General features: G+C 38.4%; 2 protein-coding genes across 3 annotated transcripts in view; one reads left to right on the forward strand and one right to left on the reverse strand.

Annotated features, from left to right (window-relative positions):
* phyhiplb (phytanoyl-CoA 2-hydroxylase interacting protein-like b) lies at window positions 1-17,728 on the forward strand. 2 transcript variants are annotated; one of them, XM_060863983.1, is made up of 5 exons: window positions 1-138; window positions 11,556-11,752; window positions 13,205-13,379; window positions 13,914-14,035; window positions 15,701-17,728. In XM_060863983.1, exons 1-5 carry the CDS (start codon window positions 33-35, stop codon window positions 16,232-16,234), a joined length of 1,134 nt encoding a protein of 377 aa, XP_060719966.1. In that variant the 5' UTR covers window positions 1-32; the 3' UTR covers window positions 16,235-17,728. The 2 variants fall into 2 exon arrangements, with proteins under 2 accessions (XP_060719966.1, XP_060719968.1); XM_060863985.1 differs by lacking the exon at window positions 1-138 and adding an exon at window positions 7,125-7,266.
* fam13c (family with sequence similarity 13 member C) overlaps window positions 17,692-18,919 on the reverse strand; it is an 11,944-nt gene continuing 10,716 nt past the window's right edge. Inside the window, exons 9-10 of the mRNA XM_060863982.1 lie at window positions 18,562-18,663; window positions 17,692-18,151 (exon numbers count right to left, since the gene is read on the reverse strand). Coding sequence (XP_060719965.1) covers window positions 18,037-18,151; window positions 18,562-18,663 — 217 coding nt within the window. The 3' untranslated portion in view covers window positions 17,692-18,036. The remainder of the gene's footprint in view (window positions 18,152-18,561; window positions 18,664-18,919) is intronic.

The following is an 18,919-nucleotide window of genomic DNA, read 5'->3' on the forward strand; positions in this document are numbered from 1 at the left end:
ATCTGCTGTTGGGATATCATCAGTGAGAAGAAATGGAGGTGCCACGCGTGGCTCGCAGTGTGAGCAGCCCAACGAGTCCGTGCGAGGACGTGATGAAGAATCTGAGCTTGGACGCGATCCACCTTTGTGACAGAGAAGGTAGAGCTTGTGCATTGTGCAGCTAAGTCATGTCTGTGTGTGTGTGTGTGTGTGTGTGTGTGTGTGTGTGTGTGTGTGTGTGTGTGTAAGAGCGCATGGGAAGGTTTCGCTTTCCTCCTGTTGCAATCAATGGTTGCCTTTATTCGTCTTTCTGTCTAGGAAAATCAGACAGTCCTCAAAGTCAGAATGAGAAATCAGTCTATTTTTTTTCTTTAAGCAGAAGTGTAGTTTAATCTAATGTCAGGAGCGACGTTTATTTCAACTTCTCAAAGACGAGCACGTGCCGAAAATGTTAAAAGCTACGTTTGTTTCGATTTGCGGCTGATTTTCAGCACCATGGACACGGACCTCAGAGAGAAGACTAGACTGCTGAAGGGGGTTATGCGTGTGGAGGGGGTGGGGGGTTGCGTGTGGAGCGGGGGTGCGTGCGGACGGGTTGGGGGGTTTGGTGGGGTGAAAAAGAAAGCTCTTACAAAGACCAACATCTACACGCACATATGATCTATTAAAGAAGCCCAGCTTGTCTTTAAGTCTGATCCATAGCGCACATTCATAATGCTGATTCATCTCTAGAGTGTGATTCGCAGTGCGCCTTTCAATAAAACAAGGTGACTTAGGTGCATGGAGCCTGTATCTATTAAAGCTTAATGTGTTAGAAGCTTTGCTGTTAAGGAAAAAACACGAATAAGCTCTGAAATGAGAAATGAAGTAACTCTTAGACTGTGGCCTGAGCACGTAGAGTGTTTAAGTACGACTTACACAGTGCTCAGCTACACACTGTTATTAATCATTTATTTTAATTCAACAGATTTCAGAGATAAAGTATCAGCACGGTTCTTTCCTCCCTTAAACATTCATTAAGCCCTGCTGTGATCTGCGATAATGCCCACTATCCATACATATTAGTCAGTAATGACAAATGTACATACACCTAACCTGTCCTGGGTATACTTTATCTTCTTTGCAGCAAGGACACAATGTCATTCAGGAATATTTGAGACTTGTGTTTCCTCTCTGTAAATATGACACAGGCTGTGTTATTATGTGTCATAAGGTATACAAAATGTACCGGCTGCAGTACGTGTGTTACATAGACTTGAAGAGCATGGCTAATGTGTGTGTGAAATGTCTCTCGTGAATTTCTTAGGAGGGCTACTTTATATTCCACACCAGCACTAGCACTCTGTTAGAGAAACCTGGAGCCCCTTTGGTTATAGTGATAGAGAAAGAGAGTGTGAGAGAAAGAAAGAGACAAAGAGTATGTGTTCTTACTTTGTTGGTTGTGGTGACAAAAAGAAAAAAACCAGAAAGAGTGTTTTGCATTGTATCTTAGCTGTTTATGTACTTCATTAACATTTTAAATCAGTTGCTCATGAGCCATTAAAAAAACGTTTCATGCTCTAATACAGATTCCGATGCCAGATGGGTTCCTGTGATGCCATTCGTTGTTATTATAGTGGGGGTGGGACAGTAACTTGTGCCCATACGTACCCAACAGACTTTCATACAGATTCTGGTGGCTCTGTCATAATGCACACATGACATCAGGTCTGATGTGGCACAGCATGGGGCATGATGCGGCTATAATCAATATGGCTGAGTCATGCTGGAACATTCTGTTCAGTCCCAACTCATCCCTGCACTTTCTACCCCTCCTGATTCACCTCAGCAGAGACGTGTCTGTTATATCAGCCACTTCATTTGGTTTCCATCCAAACTCATTAGCATGTGAGGATAGGCAGTCTATAATTTAGTAAGGGGAAATGTAACCCTAGGGAAAAGCCCTAGAAACCCCAGCTGGGGTAGTCCTTTTAAAAATGACCGATGGTGCAGGTTTTCAGTTCTTCGTCATGCACTGTCCAGCTGTGTGGGTGAGCTCTGGGACCAGGGGAGACTTTGCCATCTGCTGAGCTTGCCTGCCCTCCCACCTACCAAATGAATAGAGCAATTTAGCACTGGCCATCAATTTACTAATTGTGTCCACAGAGCTTGTGGCTTGGAGAAAAGATAAACATGGGCAGAAAAAGAGAGTTGATTCATCATTATTAGCCCATTCATGCTTAGTGTGGTGAGATGGGCTGCCTGGATGAGTCTAGGCTAGCAATGTACTGTGTTTAATTGGCCGAATCCCATAATAAAGGAACGATTTAAGCCACTTTGCAACAAAGAGATGGCAGTGCTACGGCTTATTAAACTGAATAATAAGCTCTCACTTTGTGCAGACTGAGTTTCAGTAAAACATTTTACTTCTTGAAAAACTATCAACGACACAAATACCCTGCAGTCAGTGGGATTGTGCTGCCCTTCCCAATAAACCCCTGAAGTAAGTTTTCTTTTGTGTCCAAGCTGTTCATTCAGTACAAGTGATCCAAGTGTCCTGGATATGTCCTGTGTTAGCATGCGCAAGCGCATCACCCTGTTCTCAAAACACATTGCAAGTTGAGTGTTATCAATGACAGCTATATTTCACACACAGTATGAAGTAATCTCACTGAGGCTGGCTGAATGTAGAATGCTGTCACATCTCACATTTGCTGCTCTGTTAATGGGTTCCTGGCATACATCTGACTCAGATATACACAGTATGCTGCATTGCCAGTGGAACAGACCAAAGAAATATGTTTCTGAAAATAAATATTTCTGGTTGTTCTTATACATAGAACTCCCAAACCTTTTTAACCTTTATTACATTATTTTTTACAAACAAGCTCAGAATACATTAAACAGGTAAAGAAGCTGGCTTTAACATTCAAAGTGTCATTTTCATTTAAATTGCTAATAAATGCAATAAAAAAGTAGACATTCCATAATTAATTGCTTAGCCATGAGTATTGGAATGCAATTATAACCACTGGGCTCTGAGTAATGGCTCAAATTTCTGAATGTTACCTGCAATCCTAACCCTTAAAGACACCGCTCCGATATTGAAGACGAACATTTCTGTGTAACCTTTTAGCTGCTGCTGGCTTTTCTGAAATAATTGGCCTGACCAAGAGGGTCAACATCATGGTGGAAAAGTTCAAGGTTGTGTATATATTCCTTTCAAAATTGTGCCACGGTGCTGTGAATGAATTCAGTTTGTAAGAATGTAGAAGTTTATGGTGTTTGATCTGGTGGTTCATTTAAAAAAAAACGCTTTTAACAGTGAACATATTAGCGATGCACTCCGTCCAGGGTGTATCCTGCCTTGATGCCCGATGATGCCTGAGATAGGCACAGGCTCCCCGTGACCCGAGGTAGTTCGGATAAGCGGTAGAAAATGAATGAATGAATGAATGAATGAATATTAGCGATGCTTTACATGAATATATACATTCTGAATATAGAATTTACATTTTAAATTTGAATTTATTCTTAATGAGCAAGCCAGAGGTGACAGTGGTGAGGAAAAACTCCCCTAACTCCATCTTCATTTGGGTGACACCACAAAATTTTTCCTAGATATAAATACCAGGAATACCAGACACCCACAATGTAATATATTTATTGATTATACTAAAAAACTATCAATTCTCCTCCAAAAACTTGCCTCTCCTAATGTTAATATGAGGTGCTCAGGTATTAGGTTTCTCCAGGTTTTGTAGACACCCCTGTTGTGCCATCCATATGCTCCTGTACACTTAATGGTGGCCTAATGTGCTGATTTTGGACTCTCCTCAACACCTCTTGGCAAGACGGCACAGTCGGACAGGACGGACTGTGGGTGACTGCCAACGTTCCCTTTCGGTGGCCATGTTTCCTTGCTTCCTAACACAGTCACTTAAGTTCTGCTTTTACACTTTGTCCCTAATTGACAGTAAACATGAAATGTTTGTAAGAGACACATTTCCATAATAATAAATTAACACTGCTATTTATAATCCTTGTTATTTAAGTTTTTTCGAATAATTCTCGGCACATCTTGTGATGCTTCTATAAACATCACAAGATCTTCTGCAATCATCACGGGATTAAAGCACATAAACAAACAAGCTAAAAAACATTTTCTTCTGATATCAGCATCATTATCCAGGCTGCATTGAATGAATTTATGAGATCTATTTTGGTTCAGTTTGATTAAGATGATGATGAAGTTTTTAATGCTGTATACATACATACATTTTTTTTTCTATATTTCACTGAATTTAAGCACAGCCTAAAAAGTGCAGTCCGGTTTCTTACATAATGCAGCTTCTTTCTAAAGCTATAGTTGCCATCAACCCAAAACCCCCCATAACCCCGCAATCCTGTCCCAATCACCTGTTCCCCCATCCTTTACAGCTATTAAGGTTTAAGGGGCAAACACTAAGCCGTTATGTTCACTACAGTTGAACATAACTAACAATTATTGAATTCATAACAAAACAAAACAAACAAATTAGTTAATGTGGATTGTAAATGTCCAAATTATCCAAAGATCCAAATTATTTTCCTCAGATACTGTAGAAATGAGGAACGAGTCAATATAAATGCTTTCTCTGGGTGCTCATATGTGTGAATATGTTCTATATTCTGTGAGTAGTTTCTAGCACAGAAAATATCATGTCCAATCTGTCTATGTTTTTAATTGGTGCTGATTAATTGGCTATTAATTGGCAGCTGGGTCTCTTGATAATGTCTGCATTCTAACCAAACCTTGTTTTTTATACTGTATGGGACTCACCAGCTGAACATAAAAATACAAAAGAAAACTGTATATAACTGCAGTATTATATTTTATTGAACTCACAGCAACAGAGCCCATAGTGTTTCAGAAAAAGCAGACTCAAAGTGCATATCTCAGGCATGTCTCAGCTGATTCATAAAATAAACGCTCTGTCTGTCTCTCTGGGGAAAATTACAGCACCGGTTAACCATAATGAGATTCTAGCCTATCTGAATCGCCTTTTAAAATGGGCGCATTTTAATTACATCTGCTAACAATCTCTTGACTCAGTGTGAACAAGCTGTGTCCTTCTTTTTAAATTGACATTCTGCCTGTGTTTCCAATAGTTTCTGCTTCTGTAGTATGTTAGTCTCCATGCTGCACTTCTGATCATGACAGATGGTGAAATCTTAGTCCACCAAACTATAAACATCCTGCAGACACCAGATATTGCATTATTAAAAGCTTAAACTGACTACAGGAGGAGATTGATGAAAAGTCATTGAAAGAGTCTAGGAGGAATTTAGTTAGAGGGGCAATCAAGAATAAGGGAGAAGCTGCAAAATGTCCTCGGCTCAGATGATAGAAGCCGATCACAGGACCACCATGTCCCAGATGCTCACCTGGGTTCATGGAAGAGTGTTGAGAAGAAAGTCATTAACTATGAGAGTCCACGTTAGAAAACGTGTGTAGAGGAAGAAGGGTTGTTCTGTTGAAACCAAACTGTAACTTTTTCAGCCAAGTACTACATCTACTCTATTCATTACTCTGAGAACACCTTAATCTTACTGCAGTAAAACCTGGTGGTGGTAGGATGGAAGGATGCTTATCATCAGCAGGGACTATGAAACTGTTCAGAGTTTAGGGCAATATGTGGCTGGATGGAGCTCAGACTGACAGATGGACTGAATTTTTATGCAAGCAACAAACGTCTGCATTTTTGTTTAATTAAACTTAAAGGATAAGTTTAATAGATTAAAAATATTTGAAGTCTAAAAATATAAATTTCACACCGCCACCCTTTAGCTTTGGGTGAATACAAGCCATAAGTCATAGCTTTGTTCAGAACATCCCCATAATTTCCCTCTTAAGGTTAAAACTTGCTTCTGTACCTTTTCCAAGAAGGTGGACCACATTGATCCTCCCTGACTGATCTAAGAATTGAAGCATAGGTTATTTATAGTGCAACTGATGGCATCTTCAGACCTCAATGAAGAGATATGGAGAACCATTACAGGGCTTGGCGTGTTCCTCTCAGGAGCACCTGCATGGTTTATGAGACTGAGAGTCGAGCTTTGCTCATCTATCCTCATTCATGTTTAAGTGATGCTGCATAATGACTGGTTTAGCTAGTACAGATTATAATAGGACTAAATTACAGAGGTGGCTTTATAAATGGAGTAAAATTTAAAGCTAGAACTAAACCCCATCATCATCTGCAACAATGTTCAGTGTTCTAGGCGTTGCATTGTTCTCCTTCTGAATCGGACTGTATTGCTGGTGCTTTTTGACTGTTTTCTCCATATTAAGAAATCCTAAGAAGATTTCCTTGCTATTAATATGCAGCGAGGATAACGCACCATGTTCCATTATGACTTTCCTATGTGCTTTGTACTGTGTGAGCCTCCCTCAGTGTCATGTTTTTGTGATAATTACTACCCTGGATGAATAGAACAAAAGCATGGTCTTTTCCCCCCACGCTGTTCAACGTAACACAGTTTAGTAAAAGGAAGATCCTTGTGCTGAATAGGGTCCTTGTAGTGCTTAGTAAAGTGAAGATCACGGAGAACAGGCAGAATGAAGACACGCTTTGTCAGCGGCTTTGTGTGCTCCGTCTGTCTATTGTGATCCGGTCACATGAGTGAAGCTGAACTTACATACAGGATCCATACAGTGTGTAGCTGGATATTCCTCCATTAGATTTATCTTCTTTCAAGGACATCATGTCATATTTCATATTTCATTATATTTCATATGCCTCACAGACAAATGAGATGTAATAACAATAGCATTCATAATGGGTGTGAGTGAAACAGAAACTTTTACTCTTTAATGCATGAACTACAATTTAATAAAGTCCTTAGATCACTCGGTGAATAAAATATGATGCAATCTTTTGAAAAAGTGGCATAATGAACAGAAAGCAGACAGAGGGGCGGAGAGAACGAGAACGTTCAGTCTTCTCTTTGATATTCATCTTCTGCAGTCAGGAGCTTATCGTGCTAAGAGGAAAAAATGTAATCTGATTCCACCTCCATCATTGTTTTGCTTATTCTCATTTCTGACCGGTTTTAATCACAAGAGCCAGTGAGCTTTAGATGATGACATAACCTGTGCTCCTCCCCTGGGAGCATGGCAGCAGGCTCTCTGTAAAACAAGTGCACTGGTATGTAGGGTTAGTGTTCTAGCTGGACACTCAACCATGTTCGTCCTCGGCAAGGACACCACAGCATGAGCGAAGGTTATCTAGAGAAGCCATTACAAGAAGGTACATTTTAAAGCTGGTAGGTTCTTTGGTGTTTTGATGCTGCATGCCTTTTTCAGACCTTCTTAAATGACCATTTGTGTTGCTTTGGGATACAGATTTCAGTGGGAAAGAGCAAAAAGTTTAAAAAAATACCATTAGGGCTGATTAAGAAATATTTACTCTCGCTTATTTATACAAGTTGTTTATCCTTAAAACTGTCATATGAAAATTTTACTATTTTACAGTAGGCATGATACAAAAAATGTATAGTCTGTAATAAACTGTGTAAAATATTATATTTGCTTTGAACTATTTGTATCTTGGGGCAGTCTAATACTAAACCCCAAAAATAATGATAAATAATGATTCTGCTTTGGTTTCAGTGAAAATTCCCTTAAAAGGAGAAAAGTTTGTGAAGTTTCATATTCCCACGACAGTTTAATGGGAACTTGGCTCAGTGCAGTAACTTCCTTCAAGTAACTTTGACAGTAATTGTAATGCAAGTGGATATTGCTGCACGAGTTGGTTATTGTTAATATATGTGTTTATAAATCATCTTTACTTTATGTAGAGTTGTGTATAGAATGAAGCTGAATGACTGTTACCGAGCAATGGATGTAATTATGCACTGACAGTAAAACATTAGGCATATTAAAGTACACTCTTCATATTCTTCCATCTGCTAGCTTTATTGTCTGTGATCGTTAATTGAGTTTAGTTAAGGTCAAAGATTAGCACAAGCATCTGAATATAAAGCTTCAAAAAATCCCTATATGACATTGATCCTCTTTTAGAGTGTTTCTGCAGTTATTTTTGGTGCATGAATTGTCATTGAAATTGAAAGCATACACTGAATTTTATACTTTAGACATTCTCATGTCATCTCAGGGAGTTTTCCTCGCCGCTGTCACCTCCGGCTTGCTTGGTAGAGACAGGAATAGATATATATAGCGTTTTAAATTTTAAATTAATATTTTTAAATAAATTTAAACTTTAATTGTATGTATTTGTTTATTTATTTTTCTTCTTATTTTTCTTCTTCTTCTTCTTCTTCTTCTTCTTCTTCTTCTTCTTCTATAAATATATATTTTTTCTCTCTTCTGTTTCTATACTTCTGTAAAGTTGCTTTGAGACAATGTTAATTGTTAAAAGCGCATTACAAATAAATTGAATTTGAATTCTCAGTATTTGTAGTAATGATAAGGAAGGAATATAAATAGAATTGGAAATGTATGTCACAGATTTACACAAAATAGTCCATGTTGTCAAAAGGGACAAAACATAGTCAAAACAGAAAAAGCTTTTAATTGCATTAATCTGGCATGTGAGTGTGTAGACTTAAAGAGTCACATGACCCCAAAATACAGTCACATGTTTCTGGAAGGCCCCAGAGATTGTTAAAGAATGAGGGAAATCATGAAGGTCAGTGAGCCAAATTTAAGGCTATAAAGATGACAATTGCCAAAACTCACTGATCATATAAGGAAGTACTTGTCTGAAAAGCCTCCAGGAGGTCAAGGGTAAAAAAAGAGGCAGAAATGGGAAAAACTACCTTATGGAACATTGCCATGAATAAAGACGCTACTGAAAGACAAATCCAGATCAAATCCCGTTTGGAGTTTATTCAAAAGTATGTTGGGGACCAAAAATTGTCTGGCGTAATGGAAATAAGGTGGAACTCGTCTCATGCCAGATAATTCTATCCTCTAGATAAAGCTATATGATGGTAGAATATTATTGCTTTTACTCAGCAAAACCTGTAGAAATGTTTTAGTCCACAACTTAAGACTGAAAGACAGAGCATTCAGCAGGACGGTGACTCAAAACACACAACCAGCTGAGCTACGCTGCTGTGGGTTTTACCTAAGAACCTGAAATCTTTGGAACGGACCGATCAAACCCCAAAGCCAGCAAAACCACTTTCTGCCTTCAAAGAGCACTTTTTGGCAATAGTGGAATAGATTCAAGAAAGAACGGCCAAAATGTGCAGGACTGAAATGAAATGTAGAATAAATACTATTCATTTAATCTCAACTCATTTTGCAACATTCTCCATCCCATTTTAGATCCCACTGTACAGTACATGCTCTGGGTGGGAAGCAGGGGCACTAGGACCCAGGGATCAGCCCTTTTACCCACAAGGCTGAACATTTTGAAACCATGCTCAATTAATTCATATACTTTACTGTAGTGCATGTTTGATTGAGTTTAATTAATGATACATTAATAAACACACATATTTTAACATGTATGGTTAACTCTTTATTAATGTGTGATTGGTTCCTTAGTCATTCAACTCATCATTAGTTCATATTTAAGTATTAGTTCAGGATTATTCATGTACTGTTATTGTAAAGTGTTACCAACTTATCAGCCTTTTGTTATCAAGTTTTACATTTTTATTGATATGTTTTGTGATGCACAGTGCCACAGTGAGCATCAGCATGAGCATCAGCCTTCCCTTCATTCCTGAGCTTGGACTGCTTTCTATGTGGAGTTCTTCCCATGTCTGTGTAGGTGTTTTGCATGTTCTCCAGCTGTTCTCCCATATCTAGACTAAACCAGCGGGTGTATGAACTACTCTGGGTTCATCCTCACCTGTGATGGACAAACATCCCATCATCCCATCCGATGGTGCATTCAGACTATATTCCCAGACTATATTCCCAGACTATATTCCCAGACTATATTCCCTGACTTTATTCCCAGACTATGAACAGTGTTCCCAAGTTGAATGAGCAAAAGATTCCTTGTGATATTTGTTCTGATTTCTAAAGGCGAGTTTTCATGTTATTTTTTATTTATTTTTTTTCATTTTATAAACAGAGCATCTGTTTGATAAGACAAGATCGGTCCTGTTGTAAAAGCCTTTGGATCTTCAGCTCTTGTTCAGGAGAACTACATAATACAGAACAGCTCTCTCTGTCTCTGTGTCTTTCCTTCACAAGATATTAATGGAAAAGTAATAAATGAAGTGAAAAATGTATTTCTTGCTTTGTCCGTTTTTTGGCTGGAAAGATTTCCTTTCCTGTGTCTAAATCTCATTTTTTTCTGAAGGAGAAATGCAGGAGAGTATTTTTTTAGCTTCCCCTAATCTACTGTTAAAATGTGTGAGTGTGTTGTGGTTCTGATGGCATGTTTTAGCTGACTGGTCAAGATAAAGTACTTGATGTGAGTTCACCCAGGTTGCTTTTTTTCCAGTTGTTCTTGTTCCTTCCTTTATGTGAAAACTGGCTTCATGAACGGTGTAATGGAGCAGAAAGAAATGGTAACGTGTCTGATTAACACCTCTGTTGTGTAACTACATTATCTGGCTGTATAGTAGATTAAAATGAGAAGATTATGGATTAAAGCAGGCTTGTGATTTACATACATCTTCTCACTACTGGAATTAATTGCATTAACTATTAAATGCTATTTTAATATGATCTTTACATGAACTTGAGGTCAGCTAACAATACAGCAGGGAATCTTGCACATCCTCTCTTCACCATCGCCTGTGTAGGCTTTAATTTAATGGTTTTATTTGGACTGAGTTTCTCTGCTCATGTTCCTTCTTTAGCTTCTGTATGTGTTCATTCTCTTCACTCAGCAACTGTTTGCTCTTAGTTTAATCTTGTTCTTCTTCCAAAATGAGTCCAATTTACATCCTTCTGTTAGCTCGGTTTCTGTTTCTACTCCTCATGCAGTCTCTGTCAAAGGTCACAATCATGTTTTCCATCAATTTGTTCTGTTCCTGTTCACTATTCCTTACATCCAGCTCTGCCTTGAGCTCTTGTGTTCGCTCATCTTGGACGCTCTTTAGTTCTCTGTTGACACCGTAGTGTCTGTTCCATAGCAAGCTTGTCTCTATCTCATCTCAGCTGTTGTCTAGTGTCTCTTTTATTTTTACTCATTCAGTATCACTGTCACAATTAGTCATTGAGAATTCCTCACTCTCTGCCTCAGCTTTGTCAATATCAGCCACTGAGCCTCAATCTAAAATAAATATTAGATAATTATAGTCTCGGGCTCAGATGCTGCACTCAGGGTCATAAAACGTCTGCACGGTCATGAAAATCTGGTTCTGTACTTTCATGCATATTCATTTTCATGTGGTGGTTTCCAAAAGTAAACTGTTAAACTGAACAATAAAAATGTACCATCAGCTCATACTTGGTACCATATAGGATACAGTCCAAGCTCCAGCTGGGTGAAGCCTACACAAAAAGAGTCCTGAAGCTCATAGGGGCATCTTTGTATCTATAACAATCTCTGACTCTCTCTCTCTCTCTCTCTCTCTCTCTCTCTCTCTCTCTCTCTCTCTCTCTTTTTTTTCTCTTAAAGGAAATAAGTCCCAGGACAGCGGCATCGCTGAGATGGAGGAGCTCCCTGTTCCTCAGAACATTAAAATCAGCAACATCACTTGTGACTCTTTTAAGATCTGCTGGGACATGGACTCCAGGGCTAAGGAGCGCATCACACACTACTTTATTGACCTTAACAAGAAAGAGAACAAGAATGCCAACAAGTTCAAACACAAGGTACAGTAGGTATAATTCATGCGATTTTACAGTATGTGAGAGTTTTCGTTCTCAGCTATTTCAAAAGGAAAAGTTTTATAATCAGTGTTATAATCAGCGTCTGATCTGTACAAGTGTGACATCACAGATTGGTAACTTACTTAACTATAAACTAATGCTAAGTTAAGACGCACAAATGAAGAGATAACCTTAACTACAACGTGAGTCTGATGAAATCATGTGTGAATAACAAACCCCTTACGTACATGTTAGATAATGTTTTAATTAACACCAAGGGGATAAAATCAATCAAACATGCTCTAAAGAAATATGATTTAAATGTACGTACATTATTTTAAATTGCATATGTATTTTGTCGCATATATACATAAACATAGACAGCACAGAATTTATTTATTTATTTATTTATTCATTTACTTTTTTATTTTTTTATTTAGAGAGAGAGAGAGAGAGAGAGAGAGAGAGAGAGAGAGAGAGAGAGAGAGAGAGAGAGTAGTCATTAATAATCAGAGAGAAAACTGCAAATGATCCAGATTTAGCCTAGTAGTTCAGTTAAAATAAATTAAATTAACCAGGTATATAAATTAATGTTCATTTCAATTTGATACTGAAATGGCGCAAAGGGTTAAGACTCTCTAATAATATCAGTAGTATTTCATTCCACCAATGAATTTTATACACAAAGTATTTCATCTCAACCTGGTTTGCATCATTCTGTATTTATTCATTTTATGAGCAAGACTCTAGGACCTGGGGAACTGCTCCGTTACCCACAAGCGTCAAATTAATACAATAATATTTAATATTTAGGAGATGTATTATCTATTCATATTTAAAACTCATGTCTTAAGTTTAACCCCTACGTTTTTATTACTACATTAAATTATAAAAATGTATGAACTTAAGGTAGATATTCACAAATGAATTCATCACTCATGTCGTAGTTAAGGTTAGCTTTTTGTTAATGTGTGATTAAGTCAGTATTTATCTTATAAAATCAGATCCATTTGATGTTTGGAGAAAATATATTTAAATGTTGTTCCATGTAGAATTATGATGATGATGAGTATATATGAGTGCTTCAATATGCCTTTTATAAGCATGATATAATAACGGTATAGAGAACTGTATCTAATCAGCTGAGCTGTGTGAGTGTGTGTGTGTGTGTGTGTGTGTGTGTGTGTGTGTGTGTGTGTGTGTTTGTGTGTGTGTTTGTTTGTGTGTGTGTATGTGTGTATTTTGTGTGTGCGTGTGGTTTGTGTGTGTGTGTGTGGTTTGTGTGTGTGTATGTGTGTGTGTGCATGTGTGTGCGTGTGTGTGTGTTATGTGACCCTCCCACAAATGAGCAATTGGAACAGTCATAATGTATTCCAGTAGAGTTCAGATGAGCTTGAGAAGGTAATTGCTTTGAATGATTAATGACTGCTCTGCTCTGCCCTCTACGTGTCACAGGATGTCCCAACAAAGCTGGTAGCTAAGGCAGTTCCTCTGCCCATGACAGTGAGAGGCCACTGGTTTCTGAGCCCACGTACAGAGTACACTGTGGCCGTGCAAACAGCATCTAAACAGAGTGACAGAGACTACGCTGTCTCTGAGTGGAGTGAGGTTGTGGAGTTCTGCACAGCCGGTGAGCTCAAAGACACACACATACACACACATACACACACAGACACACACACACACACACACATACACACACACACTTTATACACACACCCACAAACACACATACACACACACATACACACACACACTTTATGCACACACACACATACACACACACTACACAAAAATATGTGAAGCTTTACACACTCATGTTTTCAATACATTTTAATGAATGTGTGTATCCAATCGGTCTGTTGCTTCAATATATGTAATAAATATGATTTTTTTATTTTATTTTAAAATTATTATACATGTCCATTCTATTTATTTATTTATTTATTTATTTATTTTATTGAGAAACACTTATAAACCATAAAATGACAGTCATTTATTAATAAATTACAGTCATTTATTAATAAATTAGTCATTTATTAAATCCACATATCTTAGTGTTAAGAGACTAATTAAATAGTGTTTATCTGTAGTGTCTGTTGCTATGGTTTTGTCAGAGTACTGAGCATCGTTCTGTCTTCTTTCCTCGTTTTCTTTCTCCCAGATTACTCCACGGTCCATCTCACACAGCTGCTGGAGAAAGCCGAGACTATCGCTGGGAGAATGCTGCCCTTCTCTGTCTTCTATCGCAACCAGAACAAAGAGTACTTTGACCATTCGAGGCATGTAGATCTGATGATTTTAGCAAAACAATACTTTTTTCTTTACTATTAATACTTGTATTGATGTATGTATGAGTTTATGATGTATATGGTATGGCTGTATAATTTCTTTGGCAATGCGAAACACAAACGTGAATGACAACATTACATTAGACTGCATTTCCTCTTTAGGGTTCTTGTATATATAAAACACATAATACATCAGGGTTGTTGAGCATTATATTAGTCTGTATGTGCACATTTAGCTCTTTAGTGCTACAAGTATTTAGCCAATAGTTCACAATATATATATATATATATATATATATATATATATATATATATATATATATATATATATATATATAAATGTATATATACTGTATATAAAAATATTTGCCTAATTCCAGCAGGCAGTTACTAACATGAACACGTTTTTTATTTTTACTTGCTCTCATCTGAACATTTAAACCCTCTGCAACGTTCATCCTTTTTGTTGTCCATCAGAAGCGATTCCTATTACATACTGTACCTGAACTCTCAGCAAAACAGTGCTTCTGTAATGAAGAGGTGATGAAGGTGGATGCGAGTGCAGAAGTGGTTTTATTAGCAGTGTAAAAACTAAGCGAGATGAACACTAGAGTCAACAATAGACATGAAACTGGATTCAGGGAAATGAAAAACACAAGTGTTGAAGAGTTCCAGGGCTGCACTCTGATGGTCTGGTAGCCTCCTATTTGTATCTGTAGTTGTTATCTATTTAATCAACTTAGAAGTTAGATCTGTTCATTCCAGATACTGTAGGTCATGTTCTGTAGATAGCAACATTATCACCCCAGCCAGAGAATCCTGTGTGATTCCTTAAATGAGTCTCTACATGTACGGTTGTGGTATCGTGAGTAATTACCCATTTTTTGGTGTCTAAGTGGTGCATGTATTAAAGACTTCCTCTAAAGGTTCACATTTCACAGTACAGAAATGTACACAAGGCAAAAAACGTACAAAGGTGAATGCCTTTTCATTTGTCGATGCATCCTCATTCAAAAGATCAAAGGAATGAGAAGGTCGCTTCTGCAACCGAAGTTAATGCAGCCAACACAAGCGCCTTATTAAATCTGCCAAAAGAGGAAAACAGAGATGATATGAGATGTGAGAAACACCTTGGAATCTAATTAGCTTCATTTACCTTCCACATAAGAGCCCCACCGAGCACTGTTAGTGGCATTTGGCTCAGACAGACATTATGAAGACATTCTGGGTGTTTACAAAATCAGCAGAGTCACAAATCAGCTTTCTTTCTTTCTTTCTTTCTTTCTTTCTTTCTTTCTTTCTTTCTTTCAGCTTCTCTCTTCTCTCTCTTCTTAATCATACGTTTAAGCCTCTGCGTTCTGTTCGTTCTTTGCTGTACGATCAAACGTGTGTCATTGCCACTTGCAGCTTCACATTCATGTCTGTGCTGCTGTTAAAACACATTTTATTTCTTCAGTCTTGTTCATTTCTCGCACAAGTAAATGTTTGAGTTGTAATTGATTGCGTTCAGTTCACTAATTGATTGAGTCCTGAAGAGTGCAGCTGTGTCTTGAGGCTCTATTTTCTTTAATTGATGAGCAAAATCTAATAGGTTAATATGCATGATGAAGAATGGTTATGATTAGATATTTACTTCTAAACACACCCTCGTTACAGGGAGGCGCAGAAAAACAAGATGCTGCCGTCAGTGAAGGACAACAGCGGCAGTCACGGCTCACCCATTAGCGGCAAGCTGGAAGGCATCTTCTTCAGCTGTAACACCGAGTTCAATACAGGCGCCCCGCCGCAGGACTCGCCGTACGGCCGCTTTCGCTTCCAAGCCCCAGCCGAGTCTCTCTTCAACCACGACACTAACTTGTACTTTGCAGATTTCTACTGCATGTACACGGCTTATCACTACGTGATCCTGGTTTTGGCGCCACGTGGCTCACCAGGTGATGAATTCTGCAAGCAGAGGCTCCCGTTGCTGGATATCGCCAACAACCGCTTCCTGACGTGCACCGAGGACGAAGAAGGGAGGCTTTTCTTCCAACATGCACAAGACATCATCCTTGAGGTGATTTATACAGACCCGGTGGACTTGAGCCTGGGCACGGTGGCTGAGATCAGTGGGCACCAGCTCATGAGTCTGTCTACAATCAACGCCAAGAAGGACCCCAGCTGCAAGACCTGTAACATCAGCGTCGGCCGCTAAATCCTGTTCAAGCACCCCCTGTTGTTCAGTTCGGTTCTGTTCTACCTGTTTGTTTTCCTTGAGGTCTTTTCTTTTCATTAACTGTAATAACCCTGTAGGAGTCTTAAGTCTCCTCGACAGCATGTGTCTCTTCTCTCAAGCTTTTTACCAAACACTCAGCTCTTATTGAGTATATTCGACTGTAGCTCTATTTTTCTATCCGTATCCGGAGGCGTCGTTAGGACTATCCTCGTGTCTCCTTGTTCGCTCCTTTAATCCTTATTGGCTGTGAAACTTTAAACCGTGTTTTAGAGTTACAATGTCATATTTTGCCAAAGGTGACAACATAAAGTAGCATCATGGTCAAGCTGATAATGTAGCTGGATATAAACTGTATAACACGACTATATACTGTACGTGTGTATTAATATTACACATTATCTGAAACATTCTAAAGAGCATAGTAGAAAGTGAAAACTGATGACTTTCTTGTTATTTATTCCAATCTAAAAACCTACTATACTGTGTCTGACACTTAATAAACATTGCCAAGTAGTAGAAATAGAAAAATATTTATTTTTTAACCGGCGTATAGAAAACGGAACGGACTAGAAGGGCACAATACCGAGGACTTTGGGACAGGAAATGGATGCACATGAGAGCAGAAAGAAATTTCTCAAAAAATGAAATTTGCACAAATCTACTGCATAAACCAATGCAAAATTAACATGCACTAAAAGCTATCATTCAAATAGCGAAATAGTCATCGAGGTTGGGTACGTCAATTCAGACTGGGAACCCAGCAAACATGACAGCGAACAAACCACACACTCGATCGTACAAGATCTTGACAATTCCAAGTCGGCCTGGCATGCAAGACACAAAACACAATTGTTCTATATATGTTGTTGCAGTTAAAACAGCAAAACAGGGTTGGTGTAATCTGTACTGATTGTTGATTTCTTTCTTCTTTTTTTTTCAGACCATAAAAAGGATCATTGTGCTTCAGAGCAAAGTCAAATTTCTATTATTTCTTTTTTTTTCTTTGAATCTTGTCATTGTCATTTTGCCCTTCCTTTAAGAGGCTTATTAACGTGTCACAGTTCACTTTGTTTCATTTTAGTACAAAAAAAAAAAGAAAAAAGGAAGTGTAATAGAGGGACACATTCACAATAGGTCACATTATAGTTCACATCAGTTGCACTAAAACAAGCTGTTGTGTGCTTCAGCAGCTGGTAAGTTTGCATATGATTATAAATCTAAATAAGTGCTCTGGGTTTTAGCATAAAAGTTCGGCGCTCTCTCGCGACAACAAACCCCCGGCCCACTTATCCACCCGCCCACCCGCCTTGACCCTGAGCATCATGGTCCGATCGTCTGAGAGCACGCTGTCATTGTGTTTCAGATTACATCAGAATGACAAAAAACTCAGAACAAGAAACCAAGAAAAATTGCATATTGATTAACGCTTTGGTTAAAAAAAAAAATTAAAGTGCCATATTTTCAGCATTTCTTCTCATCTTTAAGACACAAACGATTTGTCAGTTTCCGCCGAGTTTGGAATGAAGAATGAGCACAAAACAGAGACCTGTATTTACACGTTACGTCATGCAGTAGCCACGTAAATGCTTTTTTTTTTTTCTTCCTTAGAGATAGATCGAACCCTGTGCACGAGTCGTTCGGGGCAGGTCGACGCAGAATCAGTGTTAAAGTGCATTGTAGTGTTATTATGGCACGATCATGTCATATGTCAACATGGTTTGGTCCAAATATCTAGATCTGTATTGAAAGGCAAACCAGAATATAGTCTATATGTCAATAGTCTATGTGGTTTCCTGTTTGCTTAGCAGAACCTCCAGCAAGCGCAGTTTGGCTTTCAGGCTTTTGTACTCTTGGTATTCTTCTGTCATGGGAATCCGGTCATCCTTTTGAGCAGTCCTGAAAAAAGAGGGAGAGAGAGAGAGAGAGAGAGAGAGAGAGAGAGAGAGAGAGAGAGAGAGAGGGGAGGACATTAATAGAGACTTTGTGAGGCCATTTACACAACAAGAATAACCCTTGTGTTGCCTTATTGAAAGAGTTTTGTATATCGGTGGATATCAGCTGAAAGAAAATAGATTTTATTTTCTGCAAAACATTTGAAATACTGTGTTTTCTTTGCACTGAGTATTTTTCCTCTCTGCCAGTTTATTTGATTGTATTGATGTGCATTAAGCTAACTGTACTGAAATGCCTGGTGGATGTGTGTATCTTTTCTTTCTCCCGCTGTTCATGTTTTACAAACACTAAATGTACCGTACGTGTTCATTAAAACGTGTTAACGCCACTGCTGTGTGTCCCTCGAGTTCTACCTGCCCATCTGTCTGAAGAAGTGCTCCTCGAACTCCCTGATGGCTTTCCGTCTCCTCTTCTTCTCCGCTCGAGTCTCGCGCAGACACCGGAGCAGCTCGGACCTGTAAACGGTTACAGAGGTGATGTTTATGCCGTCGGGTTGTTCAGCAAACCCTGATCCTTTGTTAATAGTGATTTTTTTAACATGGCTGAGAATCTGTTTAAGATTCCCAGCATGCTTATTATTTAATATTCCTAATGAAGATTTTGTTGCCATGACAATATAATGACAGAGTTACTGGACGTGTGTTTTTTATTCAGTTTAAATTACATATATATTTTTATGTTACATTATCACCTGTATGTGACTCAGACAGA

This window comes from Tachysurus vachellii, chromosome 2, assembly GCF_030014155.1.
Source record: "Tachysurus vachellii isolate PV-2020 chromosome 2, HZAU_Pvac_v1, whole genome shotgun sequence".
NCBI lineage: Eukaryota > Metazoa > Chordata > Actinopteri > Siluriformes > Bagridae > Tachysurus > Tachysurus vachellii.

What these genes read in the sequence shown, in the direction of transcription:
- phyhiplb (XM_060863983.1), top strand. Translation starts at nt 33, where the DNA reads ATGGAGGTGCCACGCGTGGCTCGCAGTGTGAGCAGCCCAACGAGTCCG. An exon ending in CCAACAAGTTCAAACACAAG is followed by an intron (nt 11,753 to 13,204) that starts GTACAGTAGGTA and finishes TACGTGTCACAG; the next exon opens with GATGTCCCAACAAAGCTGGT. An exon ending in TGTGGAGTTCTGCACAGCCG is followed by an intron (nt 13,380 to 13,913) that starts GTGAGCTCAAAG and finishes TCTTTCTCCCAG; the next exon opens with ATTACTCCACGGTCCATCTC.